This window comes from Kryptolebias marmoratus, linkage group LG22, assembly GCF_001649575.2.
Source record: "Kryptolebias marmoratus isolate JLee-2015 linkage group LG22, ASM164957v2, whole genome shotgun sequence".
NCBI lineage: Eukaryota > Metazoa > Chordata > Actinopteri > Cyprinodontiformes > Rivulidae > Kryptolebias > Kryptolebias marmoratus.
Window position 1 is genome coordinate 8,737,581 of NC_051451.1, and position 17,951 is coordinate 8,755,531.

General features: G+C 37.2%; 1 protein-coding gene across 1 annotated transcript in view; it reads right to left on the reverse strand.

Annotated features, from left to right (window-relative positions):
- The window catches only part of LOC108247400 (melanopsin-A), a 21,970-nt gene extending 10,342 nt beyond the window's left edge, over positions 1–11,628 (reverse strand). The window contains exons 1-9 of the mRNA XM_017435497.3: positions 11,492–11,628; positions 9,316–9,449; positions 8,010–8,213; positions 6,704–6,875; positions 6,245–6,421; positions 4,480–4,587; positions 2,364–2,559; positions 2,115–2,279; positions 1,202–1,258 (exon numbers count right to left, since the gene is read on the reverse strand). Coding sequence (XP_017290986.1) covers positions 1,202–1,258; positions 2,115–2,279; positions 2,364–2,559; positions 4,480–4,587; positions 6,245–6,421; positions 6,704–6,875; positions 8,010–8,213; positions 9,316–9,449; positions 11,492–11,628 — 1,350 coding nt within the window. The remainder of the gene's footprint in view (positions 1–1,201; positions 1,259–2,114; positions 2,280–2,363; positions 2,560–4,479; positions 4,588–6,244; positions 6,422–6,703; positions 6,876–8,009; positions 8,214–9,315; positions 9,450–11,491) is intronic.
- Between the last annotated feature and the right edge of the window lie 6,323 nt (positions 11,629–17,951).

Below are 17,951 nucleotides of genomic sequence, written 5' to 3' on the forward strand. Positions count from 1 at the left end.
GATTACTGGTTACCGTTCTCGCCTCGCCTTTCTGGACCTCGCCCCTTGGATTCTCCCTTACTGGATTTGGCTTCTGCTTTCTGACTCATCGGTATCGACCCTCTGCCTGGACCTGGACTTTCCCTCTTGCCTCAGCCCCTTTCAGACATGTCTGTCTGCTACGAGCTATCAAGCTACGAAGGACTTACCAGTTCCGGTCTCGCTTCCAGGCGGTCACGTGAGTGCCCATTTCAGAGACTTTGATCCTGCTTTTGGTCCGTTAACAATAAACACTTTAAAACTTTGTCTAAGTGTGCTGGTCCTGAATCCTGCCAAGCCTCGCCTTGTCATCTTCAATACCACAGGTGGATCAGTCTGTTGTAAGTATAATAGACTGTAAACAAATTTTTCTGTATTTCACCACATACTTATCAGCATAACATCCTTCTATCTATAAATGAAAAACTGGTCTTATTGTAAATATTCTGGGAAAAAAAACTTTACAACACTCAATTTGAAATATATACTTGATAAAGCTGTTTTTGCAGTCCTACCATTTCTTCACCCTCTGCATCACAAAAAGAGCCACACTCCTAGCTTTTGGGATCAATGTAAAACAATATAGTGACAGGGGTAAGTCATAGGGTAAAATGGGGTTCAGGCAAAGTTATTGAAGACCCACACATTGGAAAATTGATGAAAACATGGAAACAGTTTCAACCCATTTTCATTGGACAGTTAATATATTTTCTTGGAGAAAGACTAGCCCTTTTTCACAGACTTGAAGCTAAAACTGACAGGTCATATGTGGCTAGCTGACAAAGTTGTAAGAATATCCTGTTTGATAAATTGGAAGCATAGTTCACTTATCAGGTAAAAAGAAATGTCTCTTAATGTTTGATTTCTTCAAACCAGCAACTGTGAGCAAATATTGAGCAGTTTGATCTTAGAAATGCAATATTTTGAATGGAATACTAATATATACTTATTTACATTCAATTATTTTCAAAATGAAGATTTTCATAGATTTTATAAAGGTAGTTTTATTTTGTTTTAACTTGAGGCTATTTTGTGATGAAGATGGTTGAGATGGTCTGCAGTCCTCTTACTGGATCAGTGTCCACTAGATTAAAGAAGAGATGTAATTGCTCCAGATCAGAAACTCCCTTATTTACCAGTGTTTAAAATTTGTAATGAATAATTCAAAACATTTTGAACTCACGTTTGAAAAGCTGTTGCGTTCACTGACTCCTCCCATGGAAATGGTGTCAAAGGAAGTCTGGAGAAAACACATTTGATTTGATGTAAGCTATCAAAGACATTTTCTTCAAAAATTGACTATTCCTAAATTGAATTACATTTATTACCAGCAAGACAAACGGAAACCTGTTCATGGAGCCTACATTAGATGTTTCTGAGCCATAGCTCCATTTACTGGAAATTACTGCGTGCATCTTTCTTCTGAAAAAAGGGTGTAAAATAATTTTGGCAGTTTTAGTACTTCAAACCAACCCCAGTTAGCATCAATGTTTGTGCACATCTAGGAAAACTACACACGTTTAATCAGAAACCGAACAGAGAAAAATATTATCAAGATCCCATTTTCATTGTTCCATTTCTTTGTGTTCAGTTTGTATTCAACTTCTAATGGGAAGCTGGTGCCGCTCCACCTTGCTGTGTGGCATTGGTTGGGAAGCTTTATGCTGAATCAGATATGCAGAGGCCAACACTGAGACTCTTACAAATCATGTAAAACATCTGGTCTTTGTTGACAACCTCCATGCAGACAAAGATACATCTCTTGACTTCATTTGCATTGTTTTTCCTGATAGTGCCCATATTAAAAAAGTAAAGATGAACCAAAAGGTGCAGCAGCAACAACCCCAATAGATACTGATAGAAGACCCAGAGTTTCATTGAAACTTACAACCTAAAGGTGTGCTAGAAACCTGCCGGGAGCGACATTTATACAAAGGCTATTAACTCCACAAAGTGGCCAAGAACAAAACTGTTGATGACATTAAATCTCTGAAGGCTTTGGATGTTGGAGGGAACAAAGCTGATATGCACAATAAAAGACAGATGACTATAACACCAGATCTGATACCTACTACATGACTCTGACAGGGCTTTACCTTTTCAAAGATGCCCGAGTCGTGGTTCTTCAACTTGGACTTGAAGCTGGAGGAGTGTTTGATGTCGGGCAACTCGGCAGTGTCTCTGCTGATGTCACAGGAAACCTGGCGGCTGGCTGGTCGGGAGCCTAAACTGGTCAGGTCGGCCTCAGTGTCTGTCAAACCCTGCAGAGGAAAACACGAACATCATCAAACATATTTTGAAGGTCCTTCTTGTTACCTGGTTAAACCCTGAAGCTTAGAACTCACTGATTCGCTGTCGGAGGCGGAGGAGAGACGGGATTTTCGGGCACTCGGACGCTTGTATTGGCTGCTGATGTCAGAGCTCTGGCTGGTCAGAGTGGAGCGACGTGTCGATACGAAGCTGCTGCTGGTCGAGCGAAGGTCACGTGGACGGACGCAGAGCAGAGTGCCCAGACATGGGATGTACCTGGCTAATGCTATCCTGAAAAAAAAAAAAAAAAACAAGATATAAGTCTATACGTTATTACTTCAAGATTTCCTTCAGGTCTTTTTATAAACATATTTTCCTTTCAGACTAGTGCACTCATATAAATAATGATATAACCATGCCAGGCCAGTAGATGGCAGTATCATCAATTTAAACAACCACATTATTTTCTTGTTTTTTTTCTTATCAGACATCTTTGTTTCCTCCCAATAATTAAACCAAACCCTTTTTAGAACATCATAATATAACATTAGGGTTAGGAAAAAAACAAAAGATTCTATTTGTTCTATCATAAAAATGAAGTTACACACCATTTATAATTAGCTTTTTGAAAATTCTTGGTTTATTTCTTCATCTTCAAGGTCAACAATATAGCATTTTTGTTGTTGAATACATGGAAATATGGAGTCTTTTTTTTAAACTCTTGCAGGTTGAAAAACTTAAAACAGCCAGTGTCCTGCGTTAAGCTGTCATTTGTGATTAATTCTCTCCAACCCACTTAACATCTAGGTTAACTGAGAAGTGATTATTTTAGCTGAGGTGTTAGAGATTAATGATGACAGAACCTTAAAAGACCTGATCGGTTTGATGGTTCACCAAGCTCTGATCACGTTAAAATATGGAGTCAAATATCCAGGATTAAAGCCAAAATAAAACTTAAAACGTAATAAACCCAAAACAGACCTGTTTTACTACCTTGTATTACAGTTTACAGATACAGCAGAGATTTGCTGTTTGAATTTGATGACTATAAAATTATTAAATCATTGAAGAGAGGAAGAAAACAAGAATGTTAGTTTTTGCACTTGGCTTAGCTGTTTTTTAAAGGTCAACTTTGGCCACCATTTGAAGACTGAGTGAATGTGCCTTAAAAATAAATAAATAGATAAAAACAAACCCTAGGAGTTTAAAATGTAAAAATACAAACATTTTTCAGGTATAATCTTTTCTAATTTAGATATTTGAAACATCCTAAAACACAACATTAAACATTTTACAATTGCTGGTCAGAAAAAAAAGACATTTAAAATGTTTGTTATGATCCATTTCTGAATTAACTTTGATGTTAATAAAAAGAGTAAATACCAATAAATATTTAGTGCATCTTATTGTGGTGGTTGTAATAAAAGAGGGGACAATGGGTTAACCATCAAAACTTTTGTCAAGAACCAGTACTGACAATCCATTGTACAGAACCCAGGTCTAGTTCTCCATTCCTCTCTTCATCTTTTTAACACAGTCTCTTCTGCTCAATGCTGTCACACCATCGCCCTCTGCTGACAAGGAGTAATAACAGTAACAAACTAGAGCAACATTTTTTTTGTCATCTAACTCAGGGGTGGGAAATCCTGGGCCTCAAGTGCCACAATCCTGCATGTTTTACTTGTTTCCCTGCTCCAACACACCTGATTTAGTGGGTAAATCACCTCTTCTTGTTCTGCAGAAGCCTGTTAATCACCTACTGATTCAAATCAGGTGTGTTGGAACTGAGAAAAAAGATAGTGGCACTCGAGGACCAGGGTTGCCTACTGTAAAGTATGGTTTGTGTTCATTTCTCATTTCTGGTCTAACCCTTGGTCTAACCTTAGGAACACAGCAAGTCTTTTTATGGATTATTTTAATTTTGTGTAACCTCAAAAATTAAAAATTATTTTGAAAAATGATTTAAAGTAACAGTTAAAAGAAAATGTTGGGGGGGGGGACCTCAAATGGACTGAAAAAGGCATTTTTTAAACATGTTTTATACTTTTGACTCAAAATGGATGATCAAAAACCAACACATTTTGTGAATAATCAAACTTTAAAAGACCAGATGATTTGAGCTGGTTCGGTAGCTGACCTTTGACCTTTGACCCATGTCCTAACCCTACAGTTAACGGTTAAGTGGACCTGTAGACACTGTGAGGTTATTACCTGTACTTTGGGTGTGTGATGGCGTAGATGATGGGGTTGTGGATGGCCGAGGCCTTTGCGATGACAGCAGGAACAGAGTTCATGTAGGGAGTCAACACGTCTGCGTACCTGCAGCAGAAAGAACCAGAAAAAGTCCATTTGGTTCTGTTCACTAAGATTCAAAACCATAGATATTTTAATAATCTGTCAGGAGCAAAAAAAGAGCCTCACTGCTGAAATGACATGTTTGTTCAGCTGATTCATAAAGTTTGATAGATGTTTTTGAAAAAAACTTGATTTTATAAAGTATTCATTGCAACTTCAGAAAGGCTAGCCAAAAAAATAAAAATAAAATCATAAAGTAATAAACAAAATCTGCACATTTTTAATATTACTTGTTAATGTGTTCTTAAAAATTAATTTGTGAGCAAAATTTGTGACCAGATGCCAACTTCTACATGCTTTTGTTTATCTACAAAAACAAACAAAGCGACTGAAAACAGGTCGACGATGCCGATGTCCATGGAAGAGCAGTTTGGGATGGAGAAGTCCAACAATTTTGATAAGTACCTATTGGTACGTACTTGTGCTCACATTTGTTGAGTAAAGTATCCAGATAGGTTTTTAAAACAATCAAAACTAAAAACAGACTTGAAAATGAGTTCACTTATTTTTCTGGAAAACAAGAGGCAAATTTGTTCAAGCCAGTCACAAAATGCTGCTCTTAAGGTATTTCAGACTCTCCTGTCATTTTTTTCACCTTTTCTTCACTTCTACACCAGGGATGTGCATCATAGTATTCTAAATTTACTCAAAGCCAAAAAAAAAAAACAATTTCTGTTGTAGCCAATGAAGCATATGAATAATTGAATAAAATCATGGGCCCTTAGTAGTCTAGCAGTTTTGCAAAAGTTGTGTATTTGTAAGCTGAGCTCTGTACTTATGATGCTCCACTGCCCTGCTTGATCCCTGATGTTCATTCTTGATAGTTCTCTTACTTTATTTTATTTATTTATTTTTACGTTTACCAGCAGTTTCCCTCACATGTGTCCACCTAAAGGTCTTCTCTGACATTCTACATTTGCAGTTTTACCATATTTGTTTAACTACACATACAGCCTAATGTAGGTTGATCATGTAACCATAGCTTCCACATGGTTTTCAACGAAGTGCTTTGTTTGCATTGAGTGCGTACCCACAGTTCAGAATTGCACATCAATATATTTGGAAAACTACTGGAGTAAACACTTTCAAACGGCAACATTTGATATAGTTTAGGAGAACTTTTTTACATAGTATTTTATTATACATAAAAAGTTTGACCAGAATATTAAGATCTTTTAAAAGAACTTTGTTGTATTTACTATGGACAATGGTAAAACCTTTAAGGACCTTTAATTTCCATCTGAATAAAACTGCTCACAGTGAGTCTGTAGCATATTCTCTGTACATCCATTTGCAGCTCTGAGTGAGATGTGAAAAAAACACAGCAAACAAAAGGATTTTTATTTGACCAAAATGTAAATGAGACTAAAAACAGTTTTGCAATAAAATCTGACATTTACTGGCAACTTTATCAGATCTGATGCAACAGAAAATCAAATCACTGATTAACTAATTTTGATCATGGATGCCACTTTAAAGCTTCTGCTCTGTAAATTTGTTATCATACATTTGAATTTAACGTGTGACTTCGAAGGTCGTTGATGTAACATGTGTAAAATATGTAAAACAGTTAAACTTCGGGAACTGCAGTTTTTTGACCTGATAGTTTTGAGAGTTTTACCCAGCAAAGGCGGTAAGTGCGACGGTGGAGTACGGCGACCAGGAGATGACGTAGAGCAGTATGATGATCAGAGCGATCTTTGCCATCTTCCACTCGTTCTGCAGCCGGTTGAAACTCTTTCCCATGTCTCGAGTGCTGCTGTAACTGTAGGTGCTGCCGTTAAACTTCCCCACACCCCTGAAAACAGAGAAATACACAAATGCTGATCGGACACGGTTCATTCAATATACATAATGCAAATCTAGGTTTCCACATTATTAGATTAGACTTTAACCATGACATATTTCAACTTTCAACAGATTATCCAAGAATTGCCACGAAAACTAAAACTGACAACGTTTGTGTAAAAAATCTTTAACTTTAGATGAAAAAGATCGAAGATGTGTTCTTTCTCCCCATCACTGGTTTTAGTCAAACAAAAAGGAGGAGAAAAAGGATTCAGAGCAAAGTTAAACTGACTGGTTGGTGATGCGGATGGCTCGAAAGATCAGGATGTAGCAGTAGATGATGATGAAAAGGGGCAGGAAGAAGACGAAGATGAAGAGCAGCATGGTGTACGCTCGCACCGACGGGGTAAAGGTCATGTAGTCCCATGTACATGAAGTCAGCAGGCCCTCGGGGACGTACGCGCCTGATGAGACAGAGAAACATTAACATACAGAAAAACAATCCGATTGGTTTTTAATTAGCCAGATCTTTGCCACTGGACAGAAGTGATCAGCAGGTCAGCTGACAGCAACGAGCCACCAAGCAGCAACAGGCAACCAGACAGTTGTGATCAGTGGGTTGCTAAACAGCAACAGGCAACTGGACCATAAGCTAATGCTTATGGGAATACTAAAGAAAGGTACGGTAATGATATTATTAACTTTAATGTACCTTATTTTCCGCACTATAGGGCGCATTGGATCATAAGACGCACTGTCAATGAATTGTCCATTTTCGAACTTTTGTCATATATAAAGCGCACCAGACTGTAAGGCGTATCATCGTGCACCTCCCAATTTTCGTAACTTTGCGTGGACCACGCACACCACGCTCCATTCAAAATGGTCGATTTCGGTGCTCTAGCAGAGCTGGTTCGCCTGTATCAGCATTTATATGATCCCTCTGTGAGAGATCACAAAGATAATTAAATGGTTCAAAACTCACAGAAGCATACTGCACCGACGTAAGCGTCAAGTATAAACACCTCCACCGCTCGCTCAGGTCCGCGCACCGTGACTATAACTTAGCCTTAATGCTACAAGCGGTGCAGCTTTGAAGTTTATCAAAGTCGTACTAAAACATTATAACTTCTTACATATATAAGGTGCTCCAGATTACAAAGCACATTGAAGGCTTTTAAGTGTGCCTTATAGTCGAGAAAATATGGTATTTATGGTATGTAATCTGCAACCTTGTGCTATAAAAAAGCTAAATAATGCAAGTATTGGATTAAGACTTGGTATTGGCTAATCCTTATTTTTAAATTACTTTGATCCGTATAGGGGACAAAAAAAAATCTTAATTAAAAAAAATTCCTGCTGCATACATTATTACACTTTTAAGGATAAGTTAACTCTATCTTTTGTATGTTACCTTATTAAATAAAGCAATTTAAAAAAAATAAGCCATTTTATGCATCAATTTTGACACAATTTTGTTGTCATTATTTATTCAAGTTATTTGTATTCCAATAAAAACATATCAAAGGAGCTCAAAAAGCCAATCTTTTTTTTAATGGTTCACAAGTGTAATGTTGTGTGTGGACGTGCGTTCTCACTCCAGCCGAAGAATGGTGGTAGGCTCCAACCAAGTGAGTACACCCAGACCGCCATGAGGATGAGGAGGGCCCGTTTCCGTGACAACACACCTATGGAGGCCAGAGGTCGCGTGATGACCACGTAACGATCAATGGCGATCACGGTCAGTGTGATCATGGAGCAGATCCCAAAGAGAGCTCCGCAGAAAGCGTACAGCTCACAACCTGCAGAGAGAAGAAGAATTTATCTTTTTTCTTTTAAACCAACACACAGAGTAAAATAAACAACTTCTGTTTTTTTCCATCCTGCTCGTTGTGATTTAAAAAAAGGCCCTCAGACTGTCGCTCTGCAGACTGAGACACCAACACGTCTGTTTTTGTTGAGCTGAAGTTCAAATGAAAAAAGGACCTTTGAAATGATAAAAAGCTGATTCACAGCAGAACCTTATTGATTTTCTTATTAAACACAAAGAAATAAAAAGCTGCTGCATCAGTCAGTTACTTTAACTCTGAGCTTAAATTCAGATCTGAATGAACAAACAAGTTCAGTCTGACTTCTTAAATCCTTTTGACTAAGCTGCTTTCATTTCTTATTCATTTAATGTTCAGATTTTTGACTGGCTACAAAAGCATTATATAAAAACAGTCCATCTACCATTCTTTACATCTTAGAGATTCAACCTCTTTAAAATACTTTTTATTATTAAATTTTAATTCAAATTTTAAAACTCTCAGAAAGTACTCACTGGATGTACAATCCATCCAGTGGAATATTGCATATTTTGCTAACAGACAGACACACAGGTAATTTCATGAAAAGGTTATATATAAATGGCTAAAGATATGCCAAAAAATTCTAATAAACTGATTTATTTCCTGCTTTTTTTGTTTGCTTCTCTAAAACTATGTCTGTCTTTTACTACCATTTTTTTCTTTTACAAATCATATTTTTTAGGGGTGTATTTTTGTATTATTTCAACATATATTTAATGATGCAGTGTTCACATGATTGTTTTCCTGTATTTTTTTTCTTTTTCTGTACTTTTTTGCAGTCTAACTACTGTACTTCTGGATACTTTTGCTACTTTTAAATGTTAGCTACTATTCTGCTATTTCTTGCTTTTAGTTACTGTTCTGCTACTTTTAGCTTTCGGTAAGTGTTTTGCATCTTTTAGTTTCAACAAGTTAGTTTGAGCTTTTTCAGTAAATTTCAGCAGTCATTCATCATTTATCACTACCACTGCAATTTCACAGAACATATAATTCCTCATGTATTGACAAATAACGAGGTGCTCACAAATCTTATTTGTGCTGTTCTGATTTCTACCTTTCTCTCCAAAGATCCACTTCTTGTGCATGCTGGTGGTGAAGAAGATGGGTGACTGGGTGATGCACATCAGCAGGTCGGTGATGGCCAGATTAATGATGAACATGTTGGCTGGTGTCCGCAGACTGCGACTCCTGCAGGAAACATCAGCAGTGAGCTGCAATAATGCATTGTATGACCAGTTAAATACATAATCAGTTTCTCTAGTTCGTTCATCCTTACAGGTTGTTTGTTTATGTTGTTAAATATGACCTAAAGAAATTAACTAGCTGCAGCTTTTTATTTTTGACCTGTTCAACATTTTGGAACTTCTTACGGTGGGATTTGGATTATTCTGTTTGGTAGTTTGAAACAAGTAGTCAAGGAAATATACACTACAGTAAATATAATAAATAATATTTTATGATGTAACATTTATCATTTATTTATTATTTAAAATATTTATTAAATAGTATACAGTAAATATATAATAAAGGTGTGATTGGTGTTCCACAAGGTTCAATTCTGGGACCCCTCATTTTTATTTTACATGTCAACAACCTTAATAACAAAACTGTAATCCAAATTTTTATTATAGTTTAATCAATTTTATCTAATTTTTGCAATTATATATATATATATATATATATATATATATATATATGCATGTCATAACATAAACAAACAATCCAGTGTTCATTCTGAAACTTCAACCGGAGCAGAACATCAAGACAGAGATGCATTTTTAAAAAGAAATTTTTTAAGTAAAAGTAGCCTTTCATCTCCTAAATGAAGCTTTAAAACTTTTAGTAACTTTTAAAGGTTGTCAGAAGGTGGGGATATGGCGGCGAACCCAGAACGCAGAGGCATGATGTTAAAGGAAACTAATTTATTAACTTAAATAAACTGACAAAACAAAGGGCTGACGAGGCAGCAAAACTAACGATAATAAAATCCAAAACAAGAAACAGGGCAGGACTAAACATGACATGGCAACAGCAGACAAAGCGGAATGATCCAGTGGTGTGTGAGAGGAAATGACTAGGTTATATGCACAGGGGATAATTATGGGAAGTGGGCACAGGTGAGTGATTACAATGACTTACAGGTGGAGATGGGCGTGGCAGATAATCAGGGGCAAAAGATTGACTGGGGAGGAGTGAATAGTGACAGCAAACATGAACACAGAAACAAACAGAAAACCAGAAACAAAACAGAAGCTTACACAAATACCAATAACCATGACAAAGGTTGGTATTTTGTGCAAGTTTAAAACAAAAAATTCATCAAACCTTCGTAAATATTAGAACACTTCATGTTGTTTCCAGATGAGGATTTTTTTACTATGTAAATAACAATCTTTACATTTTTTTCTGGCATCAAATCAAACTTTAATGTGAAGAAGACTGATGTAAAAAGCTGATGTAAAACCTTTTTTGAAGGAAGAATTTAAAACATTAAAGCTCCACATTTAATTGATAGAACTATTATAAAACAGGTCGGTTTTCCATCAAAAACGGATCAGCACTTGTCCTGGAAATGTACCGATCAACAGGCGGGTCCATCTTAAATAAAGAAGCTTCTTCAAAGGAGTTCAGAAACTATTTTTGTCAGACAAAAGAACTTTTCTGTGCAGCGATGGAAGATTAAAGAGTGAGAGTTTGCTCAATGAAAGGTTGAAGGTGGGTGGCTTGTTACAGCTGGACTGATGGAGTCGTCTTGATCTTTGAGCTTTCTTTCAGCAAAAGTTTCTGATTAAACCCACTCAGAGACAACAACATCTCTCTGGTTTTCATAGATTTGAAGGTTTGTGAACAAAAGTCCAAATGTGTTTACCAACCTAACTTTTAAACTTTTTAATTTGTGGATTCTTCATGTCAATTTGTCTGTATTTCTTGAACGCAAAACATTAAAAAAGAGAAAAAAAAATATTTACCCTTAAATTTTTCAGAAATTTGCTGTTCTCTTTGCTTTCTTTCAATATTTGTATTTCATATTCCAATGTATGAAGATAAACAAATATGTTCGCCACCTGCCTAAATCACAATTAAACAATTAATTAGTTCAAATTGTACCATTAACCAACCTGTTGATCATAAAGGTTTTTAAGTTAACAGCAGATGTTTTTGTTTTTGGATACCAGCAACACCACGGCAAAAACTGTGACCTTATTTGGTCACAGGAAGTCCTTCTGTACCTGCTGAAAGCGTATATAACCAGGATGTTCCCAATTATGCCGGTAATGCCGATGGCGAGGATGACAGAGCCGATGGTGTAGTGGGCGTGGTCAGGAACATCAACAGTCCGGAATGGGAACGAGGCATCGGGCGCCATCGCCACCTGCAAAACAAAACCAAAAGTGCACGCAGATGTGATGCAGCTGCAGGTTTATTCATGACCTCATATCAAAAATTATGAACTCTAACATGGAATGCAAAATTAGAAGTAAAATGCAAACCTTCACAATTAAAAACTAACTTTAGACCAGAGAAATTGTGAATGCTGTGTCCTGACCGACTGCTGAAAATTGCTGAAGAAGCTGAAGAAGTTGTTAAAGATGAAAGAAGCAGAACACTAGCTAAAAGCTAAAATGAGCTAAACGTTAGCTAAATGCCAAAAGTAGAAATAAGCTAGCTAAAGGCAGCAAATGGTTAGCTAAAAGCTAAAATAGCTAAAAGGTACATTAGCTATTAGGTTAACTAAAAGGTTAATCAAAGGTATCAAATGACTAGCTGGAAGATAAAAGTAGCTACAGACTAGCTAAAAGCTAAAAGTAACAAAAGGCTAAATTAAGCAGCAGATATGTAGCTAAAAGTAGGAAAATGCTAACTAAAAGTAGCAGAATAGTAGCTAAAAGCTAAAAATAGCATGAACATAAGAAGACAAATAAACAGGCCAAGTATGCTGAAGCAGATTTAAAAAGAACCATGTTTTTGTAGGAATTGAAGAGATCTCAGTGTATTTGTATTGCGGAAATATTTGTAGAGAGTGTGAATGTTTGTTTGTCTCGTTTGTCTCTATGTGTCCCTGCGATGGACTTGCAACCTGTCCAGGGTGTCCCCTGCCGCCCACACAGGGACTGCTAGAGATAGACACCAGCTCCCTGCGACCCGGAATGGAGAAGCGGGTAAAGAAAATAGATGGATGAATGGGATGGAAATATTTGTAAATACAATAAATTTTCTGAAAAATATAAACATTACAAAAACAATAGCCATAGTACCCAATACCTAATTGAGTTTAACTTTTTGATATATGAATAGCTAAACTACAGTATATAATTAGATATGCAATATACGAAGACAACAACAACAGGAAACAATGCTGAATCAGCATTTACACATTAAAATATGGATGTCAAAATGATTATCTGAAATGTACCTTGATCTTCAAACATTGTATTTATAAATTCTGAACCATGTTGTCAATTTTTTAATGTTCTTTCAGGCTCTGAAAGCTGCTGCTGGTGAAGGACGGACCACTGTTGTAGGGAATCTGCCGAGGTTATATCAGCACAGAGCAGCAGGAGAGATGAAAACATTCTTCAGATTGATGACATTTTATCATTCACCGCAGTGAAAAGCCTTCACATTTACAGACCTCGTTAATGATCAGCTATCTGCAATAATTTCCAGTGAAATGTTATTATCTTCTCCAGTCATGTACATCAGTGTTTCTAATTAACCTTTTCAAATCTTTTTTTTTTCTTCTGTCGCGCAGTAATTAAAAATATTCTCCACAGATGATGGGACATGAAAAATTCTACTTTAAAGTCACTCTGATTTAATAAAAGTATTTAAACATGCAACAGAATCTTGCTTAGCAATGTCTCTTGTATCCTCCAAATCTTCCACTCATTCAGAAAAATTTCACTTAGACGTATACAAGGAGCTGAGCTGAAAGGTAAAGTTTTAGTGTTCCAGCCCTCACTTGTGGTCCTCAAGCATGGTGTCAAGAATGTGGTCTGTTTAGAAACCAAGAGGGGAGGTAAGTACACAACAGGAGGCAGGCAGGTAATGAATTCCAAGGGTTTGTTCAAATTACGCACCAAGAAGAACCCAAAACCACAGAACAGGCTGTTGGCTGTACAACCAGACAAGAGCATGATGCTACCACTCCCCTGCTTAAGACTAGATACAATGTTCATGAAGTTTCTTGTTATTGTGGTTGGGGTAAACTTATTTTTGTTGAACATTTGGAGCTGGAGCTTCTTTTTTTGGATTTTAGACCATCCATCCATCCATCCATCCATCCATCCATCCATCCATCCATCCATCCATCCATCCATCCATCCATCCATCCATCCAGACAGACAGACAGACAGACAGACAGACAGACAGACAGACAACCAAAGAATTTGACACCACCTTCAAAAATGTGCTGATGATGACTCGTTCTTGATACTGTTTCAAGGATCAGAGATCACTGCTATCCATCTTAGACTTGCTCCTTGAATGGTTTTATGATATTCTGATCTGTAGAGGATGAAATCTGCAAAGCCTTTCCAATCTTTCTTTGAGGAGCTTTGTTTTTAATTAGTTCAGTGATTGTCTCATGCATTTGTTGTCAAACTCTAGACCCTCTGAACATATTTGATCCTCAAAGACTTTCCTTCATCTCAAGTGTATCCATGTGTGAACCTACGTTTAGGTCTTTAATAACTGGGAGCAGCTGTTCCAGCCTGATTCTCATGTGGTACAAAGCAGAGGACCACTGGAGCATCATCCTCTTTACTTTTTTTCTGGTGTTTGAAAATAAAGCACCTGTACGCAAACATTTGGCCCAGAAAAATCTCTAAATCGACTGTAAAAATACCAGGAGTCCTGAGATTCTAACTGTGTTAAACGAAGATGTCCTAACAGATTAGCATTCACAGCTCATTTGAGTGTGATGCTGCAACACCTGACTTTAAACTACACACACATCAAACAGCAACACTCACCTGCCACAACATTAATATGAAACACTCATGTGTGATGCTGATGGTTCACAGCTCCGGCACTGACCCATAAAACCTGTTCAAATGCTGCACATCCGATGTTTAAATGTGTGCTAATCTGCTTGGTGCTTGGGGTTTCAAACAAGCGACTTGTGCAGGATGCGCTGACGGCGGCGATCATCATGATGATGACAAAGTGTGACACTTTATGACAGGAGAGGATGCAACAAAGCCAAGGACACAAACCAACCTGATGGCCCAGATACAGTCACAAACACATGATAAAACACATTTGACAAAACTATGAGCAGTTCCAGAGAAAGGACAATTAATAAAACTGAAAAAGAGATTCTGAATAACTCATACACATTAACTTGGGCATTAAATACTGTATGTTTGTATTGTGCAAATACTGAGTCAGCATTCGTGCTGTTTTTCCAATTTTTTATTTTTCCTTACATTTTTTGCAATCCAACTACTTCTGCATACTTCATGCTATTTTAGCCATTCATACATTTAAACTTTCAGCTCACTCAGGAGATGGCTGCTATGACTTTTGGTTTTTGTAACTTTTCTACATTTCAGGACATTTAACTTTATTTTTATCTAGCCTTTTGCTTCTTTCAGCTTCTTACTAGTCTTTTGATACTATGCATTGTATGACTTTTAAATTTTGAACTTTTAGCTAGCATTTTGCTACCTTTTGCTTCTAGTTAGCCCTCTGTTGCTTTTAGCTATTCCTTTGTTTTTTGGAAATATGCAACTGTTCCTAAAGTATGTGCATAATTACTCTTGTGTGTTTGACACAGAAATGGGGATGTGCACACGTTGCGTTTTAGTGCAAAACTTGTGAAAATATGAAAATGTTTTCCGTTTCATCATTTGGTTTTCTTTCGTTTTTTTTGCTGTGGGAATCATAATTCTCTAGAGAGATTAACTCTTGCACATAGAGGATAGCGTAGCCTGTCACAAAAAATTCAGAGTTTCAGCTTTACCCCTGCTCATAAAATGTCCCAACGATCAGCAGAGGTCCAGTTAACAGAGATCTGCTTCATCTGCGGTTATTCAGTAATGACAAAAACAAGGCGTGCTGGCTGCCACACAAAAAGCTTCACTTTAGTCCATTTGAGTATGTCTGGAAAACTGACAAGTTAATAGTTTACAGTAATAAAAGTATAAACTAGTCCATAAAATCACCCTAACTGTAGAACATGTTCCCATGCCTTTAAAAAGTCTTATTTTAATTTTTTTCTGCTGGTTTATCTAACTACAGTGTTCGTCTTTTCACTCATCTTATTATTTTTTCCTTTCATGGCATTATTTATTCCTTTAGATTATCTGACATTTACTTGCAGCTTCTTTATCTTCCTATAAATTTCATTAACCTTTTTGTGTGTTTCTGCTTCTGGGTTTGTTTCCTTTCCTGACATTTATGTTCACTTTGCATCTCATGCAAATAAGAGCTTTGACTTGTTTAAAAAAAAAAAAAAGACACTGTAACATGAGGAAAAAGGAGAAGAAATATTATTTAAAAAGTAACCAGAACCGCCTCCGGAGCAAACAGAAGGGTCTTGAGAAATATAAATCTGATTATATGCTCAAATGTGAATTAATTAAATTCAGTTTTAATAAAGTTCTAAAAAAAAGGGATGCACCTCTTCAGAGAGAAGGCAACGCTCTGCGAATGTGGATTTATTTACCGAAACTGTCTGCAGGAGAAAATCTCAGCTGGATGGAAACTGGCTAACACCATTGGCTCACAGCAGGCAGAACTCTGTCACCGCTTTTAATTATGTGTGACCCCCCACTAAGTGTGGTCACATTTATTTGGTTTAATTGTTATTTTAGTTTAGGATTTGACTCTGTTTTCACATTTTTGGAGCAATGGCACGCAGTAGCAAAGTTCGCCGCTAGATGGCAGAAGTGGGACATTACGGGATTGACGGTGCAATATTTCTGTGTAGAAAAAGCCCCTCCATTCAGAGGAGAGCTACCAGCAAGACAACACCGTCTCCTGTGACTCACTCGTGTTTCCTGTTAAAACAGGTTATTTGTATCTGCCTGCCTGTCCCTTCACCTGGGACCTGCAACATATGCAACACGTTCACACCGTGTACCTCTCCTACATGCAGCTGACCCAGATTACTGCCTCACTGTAATTACAGTCCTGTCTGAATACAATTAATGTTTATCTCATGAACCACTGGACAAGTTTGAACAAAACTCTTAGAAAGTAATCACTGAATGCACATCTATGAAATAACTTTTGGAGTCAACCCAGTTTAAGATGGCTGCCCCAACCAAACCAACTTACTTTAAACAATTACGTAAATGACTATATTTCAGTCAGTTTTACAGATATTAGTCTAAAATTTAATATGGTAATAGTTGATAATCATCCTCAACGCATACTCTGAGCGTGATAGCTAGTGATGTTGCTTGTTATTTTCAAGGTTTGACCGAAATAGCTACAACTCTGTCATTTCTCAATATAAGATGATCTTAGTTTGAAACTCTGAAATGACAGGTGCTGGGTGACATACATCCCTTTAAGGTAGCTAGGCTTTAAATTATTCTTTATCTGGTCTGCAGTTGATCCAAAGTGTGGTAAAAGATATTTAAAAGTGTGAGACAGGAAAGACTGATAAACTGTATGAACAAACTCATAAAGAACTGTTGACTCTTTTCAGATCAGCTGGCTCACACACAGTCCAGTCCACTTTTTTAGGAGGAAGAGTCTAAGGAATTAGGGGAAGGTGAGTCTATTACTATAGCAGAGGTCACCGGGGTAATTAAAAAGTGCCTCAGTCGAAGGGTACCAGGGATGGATGAGATTTGTCCTGAGATGCTGACGGCTTTGGATGTTATGGGGCTGTCATGGTCGACACGTCACTTCAGTGTCACATGGAGGACTGGGATAACGTGCAGAGTGTCAGACCGGTGTGATGGTTTTTATTTCTAGAAAGGGGTATCAGAGAATGTGTTATAACGATGAGGACATCACAGTAATTTAAACTATTCTAAATATGCTTAAAGCTCACCGCCTGATTCTGAGCAATTTCAGTTTTTTAACCAAATGAAGCAGACACACAAATACCTGCTGTAACAATATGTAGTGGTATCAAGATTTCTAACTTTTAAAAAAACATTTTTTTTACTACAATAGAACTTTAAAATCTGATGTGCAGTCTGAACTCTAAATTGTCCCTAGGTGTGAGCGAGTGAATGGTTGTTTGTCTCGTTTGTCTCTGTGTGTCTCTGTGATGAACTTGCGACCTGTCAAGGGTGTCCCCCCGCCTCTCGCACAGTGACTGCTGGAGATAGACTCCAGCTCCCTGCGACCCGGAAAGGAGAAGCGGGTAAAGAAAATGGATTGGATGGATGGATGTGCAGTCTGCCAGTTCGGCACTCAGCCACAAACTTCTTCCACACACACACAAGGAATCCGACACAAAGAATCACAGAAATGAGGCTAAAATGTTTCATGTGAGCACAGAGTCAGTTGTTTTTAACAGGATCAGACGGAGTCAAACTGAGAAGGAAATCTCTGGAGAAAATTCAGATCACTGGCTTCTTTTGACTTTCAGACAAGGTTAATACTTTCCTCAAATTGATAAATTAAAAACATTGTTTTTCAACTCTTATCTGCATGAAAGCACTTTGAATTATCACACAATGATAGAAAGAACAGCTCTCTGAATTGGTTCTGCAGAAATTT